Source organism: Eulemur rufifrons, chromosome 2 (assembly GCF_041146395.1).
Source record: "Eulemur rufifrons isolate Redbay chromosome 2, OSU_ERuf_1, whole genome shotgun sequence".
Classification (NCBI taxonomy): domain Eukaryota; kingdom Metazoa; phylum Chordata; class Mammalia; order Primates; family Lemuridae; genus Eulemur; species Eulemur rufifrons.
Genome location: NC_090984.1, coordinates 115873992 through 115896187, shown reverse-complemented (window position 1 = coordinate 115896187; position 22196 = coordinate 115873992). Strand labels below are relative to the sequence as shown.

General features: G+C 56.6%; 1 protein-coding gene across 2 annotated transcripts; it reads right to left on the bottom strand.

The window, feature by feature from the left end:
- On the bottom strand, window positions 1-11550 carry CHGA (chromogranin A). Of its 2 annotated transcripts, XM_069465241.1 has the most exons (8): window positions 11505-11550; window positions 10648-10694; window positions 7867-7960; window positions 6961-7029; window positions 4673-4771; window positions 2622-3080; window positions 1419-1933; window positions 1-84 (listed from the first exon to the last, which is right to left on the bottom strand). In XM_069465241.1, the coding sequence occupies exons 1-8, from the start codon at window positions 11548-11550 to the stop codon at window positions 1-3; spliced, it is 1413 nt and encodes a 470-aa protein (XP_069321342.1). The 2 variants fall into 2 exon arrangements, with proteins under 2 accessions (XP_069321342.1, XP_069321343.1); XM_069465242.1 differs by lacking the exon at window positions 2622-3080.
- Window positions 11551-22196: the final 10646 nt, after the last annotated feature.

The following is a 22196-nucleotide window of genomic DNA, read 5'->3' as shown; positions in this document are numbered from 1 at the left end:
TCAGCCCCGCCGCAGGGCCTGCAGCTCGCGGGCCACCTTCTCCAGCTCCGCCTCGATGGCCGACAGGCTCTCCAGCTCCTGGTCCTAGGAGAGAACATCAGGGTCACTCGGGGCCAGCACAGGGAGCCCCAGGACCCGACTTGTGCCAGAGGCGTGCAGGTGGCCAGACGGCTGGGCCACCAGGTAGCTGGTGTGGCCTCAGAGAGGGGCTTTGCCCCTCTGAGCCTCAGGGACCTCAATCATGGGAACGAGGACACCACCCTGCTGGGATGTCTCGGGATTATTGCGCACAAGAAGGTGGCTGATGCAGGGGGCCCTGTCCCCACACCGTCGCTGGTGGCCTCTTATCCAGGCCCTACTTCCTACAGGTGGGAGTCTGTCCTGTCAGGGCACACGGAACACGGAGCTCCCGCCCCAGCGGGAAAGAGGGTTGGGGGCCCCAAAGAAGGGGCCATATCCTCTTCTGGGTGGGCAGAGAAGAGCCTTGGGGTCACAGCTGTGGACAGCTGTCGGCCCCCCATGGAGCCCCAATTCACACCTGGGCCCTGAGGCTTGAGCCAGGTCCCCCCAGGGCCTCCCCCAGCTTCAGGGTGGTGGTGCCGCCTGCCAGAAGCCCAACTCCCACCACCCCTCCTGCCTCCTTCACCCCTCAGCTTCCCGCGTGGCGCTGGGTGTGGCCAGGTTTTCAAAGCTCGTGCATGTTCTAATCGTGACAACGTGGAGGGCAGAGAGCACTCTATGCTCCTGTTTCATAAGTGGGGGAACTGGTGAGGCTCAGAGGAGGGAAATGACCTGCCCGCGGTCACACAGGTAGGAGCAGGCAGAGCCCAGGTCTGGCTCACGTCCCAGCTTCTCCCACCTGCTCCCCAAAGCTCTGGGGTCCAGCTGGCCCCCTCCTCCTTTGCCCCCTGGGCTGGATGCAGGGCCTGAACCTGGGAGGAGAGCGTGCCTGGGCTGCCCGGGGGCTGGGAGAGGACATGGCCAGGCCAACCTCATGGCCTTCCTAGGCCATGACCTGTGCCTTAGTGTCTCCTCCCACCCCCATGCCCACCCAGGCCAGTCCTGCCAGGGCGTTTGTTTCCAAGCTCTCTGCACCCAAAGCACCTGGCTCCACCCATTACTCCTACGTCCTGCTCACGAACCTGCCGAGGCTCCCTACTGCCTTCGGGACCACTCACCACCCCTCCTGCTTCCACAGGTTGCTCTGAACACTTCCTGTCTCCCAGCCAGCTTTGCCAGGTGCCCGCTGTGAGCAGGTGCTTTCTCCTGCCCTGGGAGGCCCCTGTCTGAGCACCTCTCCAGTCCCAGACTCCAAGGGGCCTGTGTCCCCTCAGTGGGGCAGAGCTGGCTGCAGCTGCCCCCCAGCGGGGCCCACGCTCCCGGGGCCAGGCCCAGGGCCAGCGCCTGCCCCTACCAACCTCTGGTCTGCGGTTGGCGCTGCCTTCCTCGTCTTTCTTCTCCTCGGGGTAGCCGTGGACCTGGAGGGGCAGGCCCGCCTCCACACTGTCCTCCCGGGAGGACGGCCTCCAGCCTCGTCGCAGCTGCGGCCCAGGGCCCCTGAAGCCATAGCCCCGGGCCCGCAAGGAGAGCTTCATGGAGCGGTCAGGGCTGTCCTCATCCTCCTGCTCCAGCCGCTTCTCGGCCGTCAGCTCCTTGGCCAGCTGGTCCATCTTGCTCCAGCGCTTGGCGTCCTCCCACTCCTTGGAGAGCCGCTCCTCCTCCTCCTCCTGCTCCTGCTCCTGCTCCTGCTCCAGCTCCTGCTCCAGCTGCCCGCTCTTCCCGCCCCGGAAGAGGCCTTGAGGGGCCCCTGCCATCTCCTCTTCCTCCTCCTCCTGCTGCCGGGAGTGCTCCTGCTCTCCCTTCCCCCGCAGGGGCCGAGCCTCCTCAGCCCCAGGCTTCCCGGCTGCATCCATGGCCAGATCTTCCGGCCGACCTGGAGCAGGTGGACAAGAGCAGAATGAGGGAGGGGCCACCATTTTCCCCAGTCTCTGCACTCCCTGGGGGCTTCTGCTGTGGCCACCTTTAGGGCCACAGACCCCGGCTCTTGGAGCCCGGCCCAGCCCCCCACAGTGATTTCGCCTGGAGGGAAAAGCCGTGTTGCTGCCAGGCTGTGCAAGACCCTCTCAAAGCTCAGAGGGGTGGGCTGACCAGAGCCCACCTCTTCCTCTAGCCCCTCACCTCAGAAGCCCCTAACCTGGCCCGGGGAATGAGGGAAGATGCTGACAAGGCCCTCACAAGGAGCCAGGGTCCCTCCTAAGCCCTAGTTGACGCTGACACTGTCCCCAGATCAGCCTGTGCCCACCTGTCATGCTGTCTCTGTTCCCAAAGCCCGCCCACCCTCCCACCCTGCAACGCCTCTCTCGCCTCCTGGGTGGAATAGTGGGACATGCATGGTTTGGGAGTCAGACAAACCTGGGCTGGAACCTCAGCTTTTACTACAAATTAGCTGTGTGACCTTGGGCCAATTACTTAACCTGTCTGAGCCTCAGTTGCCTATCTATTAAATAGAGATAATATCTGCCTTTCAGGGTTATTATGAAGGTAGAATGAGATTATGGATAAAGTCTCCCTCCTGCTGTCCCCCTCTCCCAGACACGTTTGTTGACAGTCGTCATACGTACTCTCGCCTTTCTGGACCTCCCTGTGGCCAAGGTATGGGCTGAGTGCTGCAGTGGGGCCTTCCAGGACCTGGAGAGGAGTTACAGGCTCCTCCCCCGCCTCTGTCTCCTCCTCCTCCGCCGCCGCCTCCTCCTCCTCCTCCTCCTCCTGTCGCTTTGCCTGGTGCCCGTGCTCTGCACTCAGGCCCTTCTCTCTGTCCGCCAGGCCCTCAGAGGGACCTGCCCTGTCTCCCTCGGCCTGCAGGTCTGGGTCTTTCTGGCTGGGGGCGCTGGCTGGGGGCTGGGTGTTGGTGGCCTCCTCGTCCCCGGGGGCCTGGCTGTTCCCCTCCGTCTTGGACTCCTTCCTGGGCTCGGGGAGGGCCTGGGGCCTGGCTCCCTCCATGTCTTCACTGCTCTTCTCGGCCTCTTCAGAGCCCCCTCTTTTCTCCGCAGCCTCCTTGGAGGACGCCTCCTCCATCACCCCTGCAGAAACAACAGAGCAAAGTCAGGCCCTGAGGACCAGGCTACACTCGGGTCTCCCCAGAGGCCAATGTCAGGTCTCAGGCACTGTATCTCCCGGCTCCCAGCAAACCCAGCCCCAAACATCAGGGTAACCTCCACCCATGTCCAGGCTTGATTTGAGCACAACTGGATTGTGTTCCTCTGTTTTTAATTCTGCCTCTTAAAAGATTGTGATTTTAAACACATACACACACATAAACACCCTGCAAAAATAGCCAAACCTTGAAAATTACCCCAGAAGTTAGAACCCTGAACTGAAAATTAGGTCATCAGCTGAACTGCTGTGTGATCTTGGGCAAGTCGCTTAACCTCTCTGTGTAAATGGCACCATTACTGCAACTTCATTCTCCCCTCTATATGGGGCTTCTCTGTGTCCTGTGAAAGTGTTCGATTCCTCAATATTCACAGAATTTCATTAAAAGGTATTTCCTTGTGGCTGCCTTGAACATGGCCTCATACCCAGTAGACATCCCTCCCGCCGCTAGAATGGCTACAGCTGAACCAAGCACTGCCGAATATTTTCCGCCATTTGAGCTTCACCGGGACTCCCGTAAAAGGTGCCCCCAAGCCCATTTCACAGAATCTCAGTAAACTGGTCTGCAGAAAGGTAAGGTGACCTGTCCACACTCGCACAGCCTGTAGGCAGCAGGGCTGAGCCTTGAAGCCAAGCCTCCCAACACCAAGTTCATGGTCTCTTTGCCTCCCCCATTTAAGCTTCCAGGCACATGCGTGTGTGCGTGAGTGTGCCTGTGCATGCGCTAGGCACACACACACTCACACACACACACACACACACACTCACACACACACACACACACACACACACACGTGCTACGCTACCCCCCACTGAAGCCCATGGCAGGCATCAGTAATCAATCCAGATCGTTCCCATGGAGACCCCAGGTGGGAGTCCACGCAGTACCCGAAGCAGCCACGAGGGGACACCTGGGCCACACCTGCAGGCTTTCCCTCTTAGCCCCAGATGGAAGACCACCGGGATTCCGGCTCCTGGAAACTGCCCACTTTCACCATGCAGAGAGCAGGCGCCGCGAGGGCAGTCTGGGCCCTTCCCAGGCGGGGCGGACGGGCACAGAGCATCGCGGGGCCCCAGGCATGACCTCTTTGACACCCAGAACCTCTCTGGTTTCAAGAAAGATGATCCAGGTTGATTTAGGGTTTCACACCCACCCCTCTGGGATGCTCCTGCCACGTGGCTATCTCAGGCACCCCGAACCCCAGGAGGGACGCGCGGGTGGCAGGGGCTCTGCCGCAGTGGCCACTGGGTAGACCCAGAGTTGGAGCTGCCCACCTGCCAGGCCAGAGACTTCCTGACCCAGAGCATCAGCCCCTGTGCGGGGCAGAGGGGACTGACCAAGGCCCAGATTCAAGTGTCCAGTCATGTGGCCTCAGTTTCCCCAAAAGAGGAAATAACAGCTACTTACCAGGGCTTACAGGAGGGGCCCCTGACTCTCAGGAACCCTCGATCCGACATAACTACCGTCCTCACTGGGGTCCTCCCTCCCCTGCCTCTGGCCAGACCGGCTGGCACTGACCTTTCAGCTCGGCCTGGGTGCTCTGGTTCTCAAGCACCTCCGAGAGTTCATCCTCAAAACTGCTGTGTTTCTTCTGCTGCTGCGCCCTCTCCTTGGCACCTAGGATGGGGACAGGAGGGAAAAGTCCCATTTGGCCCAGCCCTGGCACATCTGTCTGAGGGCGAAGGCCTCCACTTCCCCCTCTGTAAATGGGGCGCATCGTGTTCCGAGCCTGCCCAATGAGACACTGAGGGGCACGAGCCTGGGGAATGGGGAAGGGCTGACACCCCTGCCCCCTCTCAGCTGGGGCCCATCTGGCAGCCACGCCACCTCTCCTGACTCAGTTTCTCACCTGGGAAACGAGCGCAAGCCCTGCCTGTTGCCTCACAGAGCAGTAAAGGCTCAAATAGAACAGGGGGTCTTGGGACAGGAGTGGGGAGTGGGGAACCCCCGGACATGGCTGGCCGTTCAGGGGACCCTGCAGGAGGAGGTAACAGTGACTACTTGTCCCATCATGGGGCAGGGGTCTTGATTCAAGCAACCCCTGCTGCCCTTGGACCCCATGAGTCCAGGCCCTGGGGAGAAGGCGGAGCCCTGGGCCTGCATCCGAGCCCACGGTTGGCACCTGCTGCCATGACCCAGAGCCCCTCTCCCTGCACCCCCACCCCACCTGCCTCCTCCGACGGTCCCCACACCTGTGCCCGGGCCCTGATGCCGGCCCTCAGCCAGGCCAACTCTGCAGCTCGTCCCCATTTTTCCCCTGATGGGATTTCTGGGGTGGCTGTGGGCCAGGGGGCACGCCCAGCTCTGGCCCCAGACACACGTGGGTTCCAGTCCTCTCCTGTTATTTCCCAGCTCCGTGACCTCGGGCAACTCGGGCTTTCCAAGCTTTGGTTGTTCATTTCTAAACAAGGCTGCTGCACGGTGAGTGCTCAGATAGAGGGACACGGAAGACGTCATGGGAGCCCAGGAGGGGGTGGATGGGTAGACGGCGGACGGAAACACGTCCGGTACTCTTTCAGTAGGAAGCAACAATGTACACCCATCCTGGGTGCACACACTGTGTCTGCATACAGATGTGTTAGGACACATGCCCGCATAATAAATGTTGGCATTATATTTAATTATTTAAATGTAATAAGTTAGTCGTTCAATATTTAATTTTAAAATTATCATATTGAAATAAAATATTTAATGCTTAGTTTTGAAAAACACACAAGCCCAGGGTGGATGATGACGACATTAAAAACCCGGATACTAATAGCCCCCGCTCCGCCCAGACTCCCCGCACCCCCACAGCCCCAGAGGTGGGCGTGTGCCGCCGGGCTGCCTGGTGGGGGAGGCAGGGACGGCCACAGGGATCCCATTTCTGTGGCTATTTTCACTCACCTCCTCCCCAAATCTCTGTTCTCTCGCATGGCCCGTTCTGCCCCCACGGCCTCAGAGCGGGGCCCTTCCTGGAGCCGGAGCGGCCTTCGTACCCCCAGCCCAGCCCAGACACAAGCCCAGCCCTGAAGTTAGGCTGTCACCTCGTGGGGAAGCAGCCTCGGGACTCGTGCCAGAGAGCCATTCTCAGGGAGAGGCAGGAGGGCACGATGGTACTGCCCTGTACAAACTGCCACCTCCTCCAGGCAGTCAGCGGGGGGCAGGCGCAGGGCCAGAACCCAGGTTTCCCAATTTGCCAAAGCAGCCTGTACCTTACATCAAGACTGGAAGGGGCACAGGCTAGGCAGAGCGGCCAACTGTGGGGTGACAGCGACCTAACGCTCCAGCTCAGCTTGACTGTCACCAGTGACAAGGAGCTCACTACCTCCAAATTCACCACACGTCCAACAGCACCGTGGATTTTCTTAATCTCTTGGGAAAAACGTACCTTACTCTGAAGCACATCGAAAGTCTGGTCCGTGTTTTGGGGCAGGCAAGACCCAGGGAAAACGGCCCTTCCTCTCTCCCTGTGGTCAATTTACTTTTCCGTTCACAGAGGAAAGGAATCTCATCCACATGCTGGTCTTGGAAGTGCCCTCCCTGAAATGGCTGAACGCTAGAGGCTGTGGGCTATTGGGGAGCTGCGTCTCCCATGTTCCTATTAACTGTGTGACCTTGGGCCAGTCACTCACCCTCTCTGGGCCTTGATCTCTTTAACAATATCAATGGCAGAGGGAAGCAGGTGGCAAGGAGGATGCCACTTTCCCGCTCTGTAAGTGAAAGGAAATAACAGCACCAGAGAGGCCCCTGCTCGACCTTCTACCTGGTTTCCTGACTCAGTTACTGGAATTTACCCAGAATCAGGTGCAGCGGCTGCGCAATACCTTGGAGAGCGAGGTCTTGGAGCTCCTTCAGTAGATTCTGGTGCCGCAGGATGGAAAGGATGCGTTCGTCTGCGGAAGGAGAGTCGCCATGGGTGGTTCCGGAGAACGGCCGAGATAAAGATTACCATCAATATTTTCAGCTGAGCACAAGGAATTTACTCTGGAAACTCAAAACCGGGTGGCGGCAGCAAGATTGGGTTTTGAGTTAACACTGCTTAAATTACCTCCTTTCCAAGGTGTCCATCAGTTGTCTACTACATCGGAAAGGTCAGCCGCTGTCCCAACACCCAGACCTCAGCCCAGGGGGCAGCCCCTGAGCAAGGGTGGAGGTCCCCCAAACACGGCGCGTGTTCCCAGCCCCGCGCCGTGCTCACGCCGTCTGCTCCACCTGGAGGACCCTTTCTTCGTTTCTCTACCTATTGATTTGCAATGTTTCCTTTAAAGCGCACCCCAAATGCTACTGGCTCCATGCGACAGCTAGTCAAAACTGGACTGGCTGGCTGCAAAGATTTTGTCCTTCTCATGCCCACAACACTCCTTCATTCGTCCCCTATCTAGAGGGTCTGCCAGGTGCCAGAGGCTGTCTAGGCACTCGGGATATAGCACTCAAAGTCTTTGTCCACAGGGAGCTCACAGCCTGGTGGCTTGCTGTTCCAGTCCTGGCTTGGTTCTGCCCAGATTCTGGTTAATTATGTCCACATACGCCCCCTCTGCCGGTGTCTAAGCACAGGAGCTGTGACCCCTTTCGTCTCCCTACACCCCTCGGGCCCCAGCACAGAGCCTGGCCAAGGCAGGCAGTCCATGACCGTTGATTTAAATCATTAATTGCATCAAAATCGACACACCCATCTCCCAGCCTCCCGGCCCAGCAGGCAGCAGCCCGCTCCCCCAGCCTGTGGTCCATACCTCCTCGGAGTGTCTCGAAACACTCCTGGCTGACGGGCATGGGGCTGGGCTTGGACAGCGTGTCAGAGATGACCTCAACAATGCACTTCATCACCTGGGAAGAGAGCAGGGTAGGTTGGGGCTGGTTTGGGCATGGCGCTCAGCCCCTCGAGGCTCTAGGGCAAACTTCTAATGAGGACAGAGGGCATTTGCTTTTGTCTTCAGGAGTTAGTGGATGCCTGGCTCAGGGGCACAGCTCTGCTTTCTCAGTAATAGCAGTGATAATAGAAAACCCTTATATGGTGCCTCCCATGTGCCAGGCACTCCAACCACACAGCCAGCAGGCACCCCTCTAAGGTGGATCGTGGTGAGAGTGGGGTGTCGGGGTGGGCACCTGGTATCTTCTCATCCCCAAGTGCTATTTCTCTAAGTATGAGGAGGCTGCTTCTGAGGATGAAAAGGATGTCTTTAAACTATGCTTTGGTCTTGAAGATGCCCGAAGGTCAGCTCCTCCAGGAAGTCCTTCTGGACTGCCTAGAGGAGAAAAGGGCCTTCCCTGGCTCTTCCCTTTGTGGAAACAGGACCTGGATCACTGTCTCCCATGATGTTATAATATGCAAAGAGTCACAGCTTCATATTCTGGCTCCTTATTGACTCGTGGGATGAATCGCCTGGCTGGATGTGAGCACAAACTGGCTACATCTGGGTGTCCATCACAGGCCAACTGCAGCCATACCTCGGAAAATCTTATCCACTGCTCATCAAGGTGCTGCAGATAATTAGGTACCTGATAAATGAGTGATCTTTGATGATGGTACCAACTGTAGTGTGGTATGCTAGCTGTGTGATCTTGGACAAGTGACTTAACCTCTCTGAGCTTCAGTTTCCTCATTTGTAAAATGGGAGTAAGGATAGCTTCCCAGCTGCCCTCCCAGGGTAATAAGGCACAGATGGAAAAATACTCTTTTCCAGCGTGAAGTGTCAACACACCCAGAGAGGGAGTCACAACTCCAGACCTGCTTCAATAGCCTGGGTAGAGGAGCAGGAGGTGTCAGACAGGCGTCAGGCAATGCTGGTGGGGAGCGTGGGGGAGGAAGGCTGTGCCTAAGGGATGCCAAGGCAACAGAATCAAGGATGCAGGATGGCAAACTGGCAAGTGCTCCACAGTATGTGTGTGTAGTCACAACAGCTTCAGATGGAGCATTTGGGTCTTAACCAGCTGCTCTGGTGCCCCTGGCCCAAGACTGCTGGATGTAATATGGTGACCAGAGTGTCTCCCATAAGGGATCTGGCAGAGGGTCCAGCAGCCTATTCCCTGTGTCTCCCTGCAACCCAAGACCTTGCCTGTCAGGTAACCACCTGTCCATGAGGGCAGATTCCAGAAGACAGGAATTGCGGAGGGGTCCTAAGAAGGATGTGGGGATCAAGAAGGGAAGCTCTAGGAATAATGGTGCCCATTTACCAAGGACCAGCTATGTGCCAGGCACTTCACAGCCATGATTCCCGCTCTTTACTCTTCCTCTCGAGTGAAAGGAGGAAAACGGGAAGCTCAGAGAAGTTAAGGAATTTTTCCCAAGGTTGTACAGCTAGAATGAATGGTAGGGGTTTAAATTCTGCTCTATCTGCAACTAAAAAATAGGAAATATAATTAAGCAAATTGAGGCTGAAATCTCTTTGATGCCTTGGGTTTTAACTGTGGCCTCTACTAGAAGAAAATAGCTCCTGGAAAGGTAAGGAGTAGAAATTTCTCTGATCCCCAAGTGGAAGTTTATCTGAGCACCAAAGCCTGGAAAACCAGCTCCAGCTCCATTATGAATGAATTCCAAGTACACGCACAGCATGGAGTGTCTCTTGCTGCTAGAAAAACCCCTCCCAGTGTTTCATAAGGCCCTTCCCATGTGATCTCCACTGTCAGTCCCAGCTGGGACCCTGGGTGCAGGAGCATGATCAAGAATGTTCTCAGGCCAGGTGTGGTGCCTCATGCTTATAATCCTAGCACCTTGGGAGGCCAAGGCAGGAGGATCACTTGAGGCCAGGAGTTCAAGACCAGCCTGGACAACATAGCAAGACCCCATCTCTAAAAAAAAAAAAAAAAAAAGAAAGAAAGAAAAGAAAAGAAAAAATTAGCCAGGCATGGTGGTACATGCCTATAGCCCCCAGGTACTCAAGAGGCTGGGGCAGGAGGATCACTTGAGCCCAAGAGTTGGAGGCTGCAGTGAGCTATCATGATGCCACTGTACTCTGGCCTGGGCAACAGAGTTGAGATGCTGTCTCACAAAAAAAAAAAAAAAAAAAAAAAGAGAGAGAGAGAGAGAAAAGTATGTTTTCATTGTGGCCCTTTAGGAGAGCCAGGGTGGGACTGCCTGGGGCTGGGGGTGTTGCCGGCAGACCTTGTGGAGAGAGGAGGAGGGAAGGGGGAGGCCACAGCCGGGCAGGTGAAGGCTGTTCTCACAGGTCTGTGGACAAAGACAGCCACAGAGAAGCTGCCCGCACCGGCCCGTGGTGGGCCTACTGGATTCCGTGTTTAAGACAGCAAGCAGGCCTGGCACCTCCACCCGGCGGGTGAGACACTGGCCCTTCGGGCCGCACAGGCAGCTCAGAGGAAGCCGGGGAAGTCCCCACAGCGGGATGGCAGGGAAAGTAAGCAATCTTTGATATCTTCTTTTGCAAGCTGTCCCCAGGCTCAGCAGCCGCAGTGCTGGCTCTTGGCTTTATGCCAAACTCACTCCTGCAGCTGCCCAAGAACTGGCTGCGAGGTGTCCACTGGAGCCTCCTACCCCTCATCCCCAGCACCCCTCTTACCTCGGTGTCCCCTTTATTCAGAGGGCTGTTCACAGGGAGGGCAGTGACTAGGGAGAAAGAAAGAGCACTGGAGTCACTCTTCTGCTCCGAGGGCAGCCCAGTCCTTGCTGACTGGGTTCACTGGGGCCCGTGCGCCCAATGCTTTCCCCGCAAACTGCCCCCACCCAAAAGACTGGCTGGGGCTGATTTTGTTTCCCTTCCCCGGCTGCTGCCCCTGGGGCATGGCCCCCAGAGGCTGCACTGGGAGGCCTTCGCTCCCCTCTGGGAAGGCTCCTGCCCTGGAGGAGGTGTGCTCTGGGGGGAAAGTGTTATGAAAACAAGGCCAAGGGCAGCAGTGGGATTGGGGTGAGGGACTTTGCAGGGGGAGGGAGAGAGACCCCAGAGGTGGGGGGAAAGAGATGGGGGGGTTGTGAGAGATGATACGGAGAGGGAGAAGCAAGGGCCGAATGGGAGAGTGGTGGAATGGAAGAGGGAGAAAGGGGAGATGGGGAGCGAGCAGTCCCTCCCACCTCCCCCCAGTGACCTTGGCCGGCCACCGTGCGGACTGGCGCTGGCCCCGATGCTGCGAGGCGCCAAGCCCAGACTAGGGGTGGGGGCGCGAGGGGGCCCGGCCCCGCGGGCTTGCGAGTCCAGCCCAAGCGTCCTGCGGGTCCAGGGCGGAGGCCGGGTTCCGGAGCCAGGCGGGAGGCGGCGGCGCTGTCCGCGGTGCTGAAACTCGCCGCGCCCGCCGGGAGGTGTGGAGGGACGCGTGGCGCTGCGCGGTGGGTGCCTGGACCTCAGGGCGGGCGGGACAAGAGCAGGCAGGGCGGGCAGGGGCGCCCGGAGACCCTCTCCCCCGAGCCCCCGCGCTCGCTCACCTTGCCCGGCGCAGAGCAGGAGCGCCAGGACAGCGGCGGAGCGCATGGCGATCCCGGGGCGCAGAGCGGCCGGCGGTGCGGGGCCGGGCACCGAGGCTCCCGGGCAACGGGCGGCTGGACCGGCGGCCGGGGGGCGGGCTGCGGCGGCGCTGGCGCGGGGGTGAGGGGCGCAGTGACTCGGGGTCCGTCCGTCGGTCGGTCCGCCACAAGCCTCTGCCCCGGGCTCGTGTACTGCAGTAGCAGCAGCGCTCGCGCGCCCCGCTTATATACCCCCGACTCCGGAAATGACGTCAGCGGTGCCGCCCCCTGTCCCCTTTTCCCACCCCCTAGGGGTCCAGCCCCGGCTCTCTCCTCGGCTTCACCTCTCGCTGTCTCTCGCCTTCCCTGCTCGTAGCTGGTGGATCTGGCCGAGAGCCGGTATCTGGCTCCGAAGCGGTGGTGTGGGGTGGGGGTGCGGGAGGCTCGGCCGATCCTCCACCCCTCGACGGCCGCACCGATTTGCTGTGTGTCCACGGGCAAGTCACTCCCCGCCTGTGGCCTCGCGTTCCGCCCGTGTGCACTGAGGTCCCTGCCTGCCCTAGCGCCCCGTGCCATGCCCCTGAGGTCTGCTCCGCTCCGGGTGCGTTTTCCCGGATCTCACAGGCTGGAGGCAGGCTCATCGTTCAGGGCTCCCTCCGATATCTGGGAGACCCTAGAGAGGCCTCTCTCTCTGGCAGCCTAGTTTTGTGCCTTCACACTTTGTCATTGTATGTGTATTTATTTATCTGAATGATGTTAAGTCCTCACTGCTTTCACAGTGCTGAGCAAGGACACGCGCTTAATGGGTTGCTATTGAATGGATTGAAAGTCCAAGCCATGAGTGAGCGAATCCTGGACTCTGCCTGCGTCCGGACAGCAAACTCACCTTCGCCAGGAAGTTCAACCCTTTGGATAGTTCTCATGCGGGTGGGGAGGGAGGAGCGGGGGCCAGTTCTTACATCAAGCCAAAATAGGAGTCCTTGTAACTATCTCCCCGTTAGCCCTAGTTCACCCCCTTAGGATCACCTTCTTCCCATTGGCAGCCCATCTGTATTTGAGAACTCCTCCTCTGGAGTGTTCTCAAAACCTGGATGTTTTGTGTGAAGGTTAGTTTCCTGGTTGAATTCCCTCTGCCCTGGGGCCCTCAATGCTCTGGACACACTGCTGCGCTCACCCTGGGGCTGTATCAGAAACGCTTTGCCACCTGGCCCCAGTGCCATAGTGAACCTGGTGTCTGGATGATGGCTTGTCATTGGCTGGCATCAGCCAGGGGTCCTCCTTCCTGCCGACCACCCCATATGCCGCTGCTGTTTTCTACTTCCTGTCCCACACCTGCACCCCTTCCTATCCCTAAATGAGAACCTGGTAGGAACTCAAAGAAGACTAGAATGGCCCCAATCATGCATTTACTCATTCGTTCAACAGCCACTTGTTTCTTCTTGTTGTTTTCTTAGAGACAGGGTCTCATCTGTTGCCCAGGCTGGAGGGCAGTGGTGTGATCATGGCTCACTGTAGTGACAAACTCCTGGGCTCAAACAATCCTCCCACCTCAGCCTCCTGAGTAGCTGGGACTAGAGGCATGAACCATCAAACCTGGCTAATTTTTTAATTTTTTGTAGAGATGGGGTCTCACTATGTTGCCCAGGCTGGTCTTGAACTCCTGGCCTCAAGCGATCCTCAAGAGATCCTTGGCCTCCTAATGTTCTGGGATTGCAAGCGTGAGCCACTGCACCTGGCCCCCACAACCAATTGTTAAGCACCTACTGTGTAGGTACTCTTAGAACATCTTAGAGTACCTGGTATGTACTTAGAACAGCACTCAGCTGTTTTAGGTGTTGAGCAGTAAACAAAACAGACAAAGGCCCTACATTCTAGAGGGTAAAGACAGACAATGAATAAGTAAAGAAGTAACATGCACACCATGTCAGGTAGCAACAATGGCAAAAATAGCAAAAATGAAGCAGGGGAGGGGAGGGGTGCGCTGGGAGAGGGATGGGGTTATATCTCACTAGGGTGGATCTGAGGAGACCTCACCAAGGAGGGGACATTTGAAGTCGGGGAGGGAGTGGGCCAGCATGCGTCTAGGGGAAGAGAGCTCCAGGCAGAGGGCAGGGCAAGTGCAAATGCCCAGAGGCAGGAACGTCTGGCAAGTTCAAGGAACAGCAAAGAGGTAGAGTGAAAAGGACCTGGAGAATACAGCAGAAAAGTAACACATATTTCATGTCAAAAACTTGAGAAATATAGGAAAATTACCTGTCCTCACTCTACCCAAAGATAAGCCCTGGTAATTTGAAAGCATATATTCTGTAGGCTTTGTTAAAGCAGCCCCATTCAGTAGAGGGCAGTTCCCAGCAAAGGACTCCAGCTGAGCACTGGAAAGTAAGTGTCCCAGGCCCTTATGACTTGGGGTCATTGTCAACCTGTGCACGTTTGGAACATGCTTCCTTTCTAGCATCATCAATATTTACCTGTATCATGAGTAGAGTGGTCCACCACACTTCATCGTGTGCCACAATTTGTTTAATTTACAGATAGATTTTGTGGCTTTTGTTTTATTCTGCTTTTGCTGTTATAAAGAACAATCTTATATACAAAGCTCTGTAGCATTTCTAGTTCATAAATGAATGACAGAGGTAGGGGGCGGGCAGCCACAGTACTACCCCCGACGCCAGAGTGAAGTGCCAACCTGGGGGAGGGAGGGGGGCAGGAGGCAGATTTGGTCACTGAGGTGCTTTTTAAAAATCACCCTCTAATCATAGAGATGGTAAATAGAACGCTGGTTGCCAGAGGCCGGGGGAGAGGGACACGGGGAGCCAGTGTTTAATGGATACAGAGTTTGGGAAGATGAAAAGGTTCTGGAGGTGGACGGTGGTGATGGTTGCACAACAATGTGAATGGACGTAATGCCACCGAACTGTGCGCCTAACAATGATTCCGATGGTAAATTTTATGTTATGCGTAGTTCACCACCATAAAAAAAAATCACTCCCTATTGTGTGGGGACGTCGACTGTAGGAAGATGGCTGTCTCCTAGCCTGGAGGCTGGAGAGCAGGAGGGGGCAGAGCTCATGCATGCCTGGGAGCACCCCGGGTACTGACCCCTGCCCAGCTGGTCTCCCTGAATCCAGAGGTAGTTCTCACAGATGTGCAGCCCCCAGAATGCTGGTACCGAGAGAGTCCCTAGAGGTGGCCCCGTAGGCCCCCTCCCCACAATGGGGCACTGCAGGTTCAGAGCTGGCCAGAGCCCCCAGCTGCTCTGCATAAGCCTGGCCCAAGCCTAACTCTGCCAGGTGCAGTCAGAGCCCTGCCGGTGTGTCCTGGTTCTTTAAGGTCCTGACCAACCTCCTGCTGCCAAGATCTGCCCTTCCATGCCCAGAGTCTTCTACAGAAACCCAGAGGCTGCAAGGAGTTGAAAGTTCAGGGAATTACCCCCAGGACCAGCAGTCAGCCAGTGATCTCAGGCATTCATTTATAAATACCCCTGGGTGGGATCACTGTGAGGCGGGTGTTTTTGTACCATTTCCCAGCAGTTCCCTGGGGGATTAAGCTCCATTTCTCACAGTGGTGTTTGGCTCGATAGCACATGCTTTATGAATAGCACACGCTTTATCAACAGCACACGCTTTATCAATAGCACATGCTTTATGAATAGCACACACTTAATAGCACACAATTTATGAATAGCACATGCTTTATCAATCGCACACACTTTATCAACAGCACACAATTTATCAACAGCACACACTCCATTGGCAGCACTCAACTGACAGCACACACGTTAGTGGCTTCCTTTCCCCACCCCCCGCCCTCCACCCTCACTTCCTTCTCCCCGCCCCCCTGTCCCAGGGATCCCTGGTAAGCCACATGCACTCAGATCCTTCCAGGGAGCCCAGGCTAAGACGCTGACCAACACTGGCTCTGTGTCTGCGGTGTGGATGGTCTGATGGGGACCGTGTCCCCATCCCTCAAACGGTCCTTGGTCCTGCAGCCACCTGCAGCTCCGTGCCCTTCAGGCCTCGTCCCTTCTCAGGTCCTGACAGGTTTCTCCTCCAACCCCGATTCAGGGGCTCGGTTGTTCTTTGACACTAGTGGAGGGCTGTCGATGCCTGTCCTACCCAGGAAGTGTCTTGTCATTGCAAGGCCCCCGACGAAGGCTGAGGCCCAGATGGTGAGCACCGGCCAAGGCCAGAGTCCACTAGGTGAGGAAAATGCACAAAGCCTCCCACCAGCCGAGCTGCGGCGACAGACAGAAGGAGGGACGGGGAGAGCCCCGGGCTCGCCACTCTGCCGTCGTTGCCCACGGGAGGACAGTGAGGGCAGCTGCATCGCAAGTATGTGAAGAGCAAAACAGGCAGGACGTGCAAAAGGCTCACATGTGATGCGGGCTCTATCATGATGCCATTTATAGATGAGGACGCAGAGGCTCAGAGAAGGTGCCTACACTGTCTGACACCACACAGCTAGGAAGCAGCAAAGGCAGGATTTCACCTCAGCCTGTAGGTCCCCAAAGCTGTAATGTGGAAGTTTATTGTTTTTAGATAAAGATGCCAATATTGTCTGACAAAAGAGGAAATTGAGACTCAGAGACAGATAGTGCCTTGTCCCAAGTCACATAGCTGGGGTGACAGCCAAGCTCTGCCTGGTGCCCAGCCTTGGGTCTTCCTTCCTGGACAAGGCTGCCTTGCCCTCCCTGTCTCCTGTGGTGGGGCTGCCCCCGGGAGTACCTTCTCAGCACCTTGCATGGGACATTCTGGGCAGTGCCACACTCTGGCCTCTCTGGACCCAGCCTCTTTCTCACCAGTTCTAGGGCAGCCGTTTGGAGGCTGGGAAGGGGAGGCATTCCACTAACATTTACTGAGCACCTACTGTGTTCCTGCCTCTGTTCTATTCTTGGAATATGCTAGAAAAGAAAAGAGCAAAGGCCCCTTCCTTCTTGGAGCTGGAACTCTAGGCTGAGGAGACAGACTGAACAATAAGCACAGTAGTAAGTGTGCTACGCGGCAGGGTAGGTGACGGCGACGGCTGTGGAATGCCAGGCTGGGAGGGCACGGTCGGGGTAAGGCCTCTTTGAGATGATCACTTGAGGGAGGGAGGGAGCCATGGAGGTATATGGAGGAAGAACGTTCCAGGCAGAATGGGCAGCCAGCGCAAAGGCCCTGGGGAAGGAGCTTACCTGGCAGGTTTGAGGTGGAGCAAGAAGGCCAAGGTGGCCGGGAGAGCGTGAGGCAGGGGTGGTGGGAGACGGGCAGTGTGGGGCCAGGGCCTTGTGGGCTTCGGCGGGGACTTCGGGGTTCACTCTGAGGGAAGCGGAGTCACTGGGAGAAGGTGGGTAGAGAGGGCGAGAGGCGTCAGGTGCTGCGAAGCGCTGCACGGCCATGCACAGCAGATCTAGCCCCAGCACCCACTCCATCCCAGGGCACCCGAACCAGAGTCAGAGAGAGGAGAAAGCCGTTGTCACCACCAGCCCCTGGTGGTCAGAGATGTCTCCTGCTTTGGTGGGCACCAGATCCCAGGGGGTGACTCCGCTGTCTCTCTGGTTGGGGCTCAGGACGTGTCCACATGAGCAGTCCCCACCGGGGGGCCTTGGGAGTGGCTTCCTGCCTCACCTCAGGGAAAGCAGCAGCTGCTTATCTGACGGGGGAGCCCAGGCGCTGGGCAGCAGAGTCAACACACCCTCGTCCCCACTCACAAAGTCATATTTTCCAAACACACAGCTCCCCCAAGCACCTTATCAGGCCTCCAGGTGACAAGCCCCGTTGCCTGGCAATGTCGCTTTATCTGCGAGGTCTGCACAGAGGCCCGGACGAGGTGATTTCATTAGATCCTCTCCCATCTGTCTCCGCAAACATCCCCGGGGCCTCCAATGAAGGTTTTTCTTTTCTTCTTCAGCAGATGTTTGCTTTAATCTAATAAAGCGGTTTGCAGGCCTCCTCAGTGGGTGCACGAGGGCTTTGGTGGGCCCCAGCCCAGGAGAGTGGGGCGGGGGGCTCCGTGTGCACCGAGGCTGGCTCACTTGGGGCGCAGCAGGCCAGCAGGAAGGACCAGGCTTACCCCAAACTGAGAGGCAAGAAGTCTTCCCTGTGCCCTCCCTCCTTCCCTCCTTCCCTCCTTCCCTCCTTCCCAGGGCCGTAGTCCACTGTGGCCCACAGTGGCACCGCCCTCCTGAGCACGGTGTCTTCCAGGGCAACACCACTGGGTCAGAAACTCCTGCATCCCAGGGGAGATCACCTGGGAGGTGGGTCTGCGGAGGCTCCGTAAAGAAGCTGGTGGGGAATTGCTTAGCGATGTGCAGACTGCAAAGTCCCGCCAGGGAGGCCAGAAAGTGGGAGCCGCAGGGCTTGGGGAGAGTTGGGTCTAGGGCAGAGGACAGTGGGAGGCCTGATCTGACCGCTTGGCCGAGGCGCTGTGGAGCAGAGGCGGGGGATGGGGCGGGGAGGCAGCCCTACCCTGACCGGGGTCAGGGTCAGGGTCAGAGCAGTGAGGGCTTCTAAAGCGGGGCCGGGTAGCCAGGTCTCTGAGACAGAGAGGACCCCTTGCCCAGGCCCCAAACCTACAACTCTACAGGCTTCAAAAAGGTTGACTTGTAGGGTCTCCCAGGGAGGAGTCAGTCTTCAAGTGACTTCAAGGTGATCCTGGTCCCCAGAGCTCCTCGTCCACCGGCAGCAGCAGCTTAGAGTGGTGGGACGAGCTGGATTAAACCCTGGCTCTACCTAATTTCCACTCTGTGGCCTTCAGAAGTTACCCAACTTTTCTGAGCATCTGTTTCCTCTTCTACACAACGGCCAACATCACCCCTTGTGTGATTTCTGTGGCTTTGCCTGAGAGAATTCAGTCTCACCAACACCGCTCGGCGCCGCTGCGTCAGGACCGGCTCAGGGGAGCTGCTGACAGGAGGGAACGACGCAGCAGGCTCCTGGCCCTCAAGGGTGCTCAGCACCTGCGGTTGTCCCCACTCTCCATGTGGCTGTCTTGGCTCCTCCCTTCCCTCTGTCCCCCAGACTCTGTCCTCTGGCGCAGCGCTTGGTTCACATGCTTCCAGTGGGCAGTTGACCGACTAACTGAGCCACGTCCTTCAAGCTTAGCATCAGCAGGACTGGGCAACTCAGCTTCTGGGAGAGCCTTGGTTTTCTCATCTGTAAGATGGGCTGTTGGTGACAGCACCTGCCTCCCGGGGCTCTGGAGAGGACTCACAGAGTTTTTCTGCATCAGGCGTTTCGCAGCGGGCCGGGCCAGAGTGCGTGCAGGGTCCGCGTCAGCACCTGCCTGCTGTTCTGGTAACTCTGGGCTGTGGTTTTCCTTCAGATGACTGGGCATCTCTGATGCTCAGGGTGACAGTTCCCCATGGCTGCGTCTAGTGCCCCACAAAGGAGAGCCCTGGAAAAGAGATATTGGGGGCCCCTGGTGGGCTGATGGGTGCTGATTCTGCCTCCACTGAGGGGTGGGAGGTGAGCCGATGACTCCAGCCCTGCCCCTGCCCAGGCAGCCCAGATGGGGGTCAGGCGCACCGACAGAGAGGTCCTTGGGGAGCTCTGGCCTAGAGAGGGGATGCACAGGGCGCCCCCAGATGGCGGGGCCTGCGAGGCAGTGCTTGCAGCCTCCTGTATCCTGACAGATGACATTTCAGAACCGATTAGCTGAGCAGCTTCTCCCCTGCAGGACAGGCTGTCCCCACGTCTCCCCTCAGCCCCACGGCTCAGAGACTGAGCAGCATGGGTCGCCTGTTTCCTCTCCTGCCTCCCCACCCTGCAGGGGCCAGCAGAGAGTCCAGGACCATGTGGACTCGACCCATGTGAGTCCACATGCCCACCTGGTGCCCTCAGCTTCGTCCGCCTGCCCCAGAAGCCTTCTCTTCCCTCTGTCTGAACCCTGTTATCAGCACTCATCCCTGTCACGGCCCAGCCCCCCTCCTCGCCCCCAACAGGAGGTGCCACATGCTAGGCAATAGCAGTCATTTTCTCTGCAGTGTGGGGCAGCCACGCAAGTGGGGTGACGGGCACCAAGCCCACAGAGATGAGGAGGTATTACTTGGGAGAAAGGATCTAAGACAAGAATATGAGGGTCTGCCACAGTTTCGTCTTCCAGGAAAACTAGGAATTTCCAACCTCAGAGCGGCTTTCTGTCTTATTATCCCATCCCCTTCCGCCATCAGTAACGCTGCCTCAGCCATGCCCGTCTTATGACCGTCCTGACACTTCCCACCTCCCCATGGCACATGCACATGTCATACACATTCCTGCCACCACACCTTTGTCACATGTCCCTGCCAAGAATGCCTTCCCTTCTTGCTTACTTTTCTCTCCCAAACTTAGGGCTCAGCTCAACTCCACTCAATCCTTCCATCCCAGGGAATATTTTTGCCCAGTCCTGCCCAGCCAGAGCTCACTGTCCCGTGAGATCTTTCAGCCCTCACCATCGGCACCACTACTCGACTCTTATCAGATATGATTACTCTTTGCTTGGTAAACGCGTATGCAAATCCTTTATCTGCTGAACCATATTTCAAGCCTTTTGAGGGGAAGGACATTATTTCAAACTGTCCCCCTGTACAAACATAGGAACGTTACCTATTTTTTTCCCCACGAAAGTGAAAATAGCTTAACTGAAATGTGAGGACAATGGTGGGAGACTGGTTGGGGAGATGTTTGAGGGGTGTGGGTCCTTTCTGGACCCCGTACCTGTGTGTCTCCCTGGGAATGGTACTCACATTGGCTCCTCACGTAAACCCAGTAGTTCAAGAGATGCTCTGTGGGTTTGCTCCCGCGTGGGTGGGACACAGCGCTGGGCTTGGAGGCACAGATGCAACAAGATTAAGTGCTGGTTCACGGGCTGCTGTCCGTGGTCCTGAAACATCTCTTCCTGCCACGGAATTCTGGGCTCTGGTTGGTGGTTCTTGTCCAGCAGGTCCCAGGGGTCATAGTTTTAATATTTTACTTTTTGTTCCTAACTGTTTAAACTTATGACATATTTAGATCGTGACAGAATAATTAGAATCATGGCTTTGTTTCTCAACAATTCATGGAGTTTTATCATATTTTCCATAGGTGGACATTTGCCACCTCTGAGAAGCTAGAGGGTAGAGAAGTCTTGTTTCTACTCCATCGTGTCCCTCACAATGATATTTTTATGAGTTTAGGACCCTCCTTCCTCCACGGAGGAGTGCATTGCCACCTTTTTGTGTCATTTTATACTCTGTCCCAGCTCTACCTCTTACGGACTGAGTGACAGGTCAATTCACTTATCTGGGCCTCAATTTTCTTTTTCAAAAATGGTAGAAGTGATGGTGGCAAGAATTGTACTTGACTGTCTCAGAGATTCCTTTCTTTGCTTAAATGATGGCTCCTGATTCACTGGCCTGGTCTTCCATATCTCCATGAGCCCTTCCTCCCAAGCTCTTTGAAACAATCTAGGACATTCCGTACATCAAAGTCAAAAGGCAGTTCCTCATGGATGGCCTTACTTCTAATGCTAATAACAGTGGGAGGGCTTCTGCCTGTGAGACCGGCCCCCATCTCAGAAGGACACCCCAACACCCATTCCTCTACTCTTGCATAGAAGTGGCTTTGACAGTATCTCAGCTTTCCTGGTGCAAGTCACACGACGAAAAGCATTTGGTCCCAAATATAGAAAGTGAGTTGGTTTCCACACCTTCTGGAGAGTATCTGTGCCTTAGTAGGGGTCTGGGGGACAGCAAAGGCTACCGAATTGGCCTCAGAACCAGGGAGCCTCTCAGCTGGGAGGGACTCGGAGGCCTTCAGTTGCTGTCACATCTCTGGTGGGAGGACTCAGAAGAACCCACGACTCCCCTCCCCCAATCAGCCCTCTTGGCGTCCAGCTCCAGGACAAGGGGCTCAGGGCCAGTGGTTAGATGAAGCTGCAGCTTAAGCCTGCACCTCCCCAGGCAACTCAGCCACGTCATCCTGGGATCCCAGTGAGAGATCTTATTCCTGAATGCCAATAAATAATAAATGCCAACGTGGACACAGGACACTGATATGGAGAGGCCAGAGAATTTTTACAAAAGGTGACATCTGAGTCTCAAGTGCATTTGTCCCAGAATCGCAGGGCTGGAAAGGTCCTTGGGAGGTCACCTTGTGTCCCTCATAGTCTCTCTGATAGCAGAAAGGAAGAACAAAAGATGCCTACAGACAAGTCCAGGGATCTCCAAGCTACCCCCAGCTCCTAACTAAGAGAGCCAACCTGGCCCCAGGGAAGGGGCCCGGGGACCCAGGTGCCACTCTGAGTGGAGCTCACTGTGCAACATTGTGCACAGTTCTTAAGACCTTTGGGCCTCAGTTTTCTCATTTGCCAATTGGAACTAATGCTCCTTGTCCAATAGAGAAGTTTGGGAGAAGAGTATTCAGTTCAACGACCATTTGCTGTTTCATTCATTTTTTCATTAATTCAACAACTATTTACTTGGGCACCAACTATATATATGCCAGGCCCGGTGTTTGGTGCCGGAGATGCAGCAATAAACAGCACAGGCCGGGTCCCTCTTCTCAGGGGGAGAAGTGCCTTCTAGTGCCCGGGGGAGACCGCAGAGGGCTCTGAGCCGGTGGTAAGATCGCTTCCCAGGGGGGCAGAGTCTCCCCCGGCCAGACCCTTGGAGGAAGAGGAGGGAGAAAGATGAAGAGGATGATAATGATGATGTGGAAGAAAGCTGACTGACTAAAT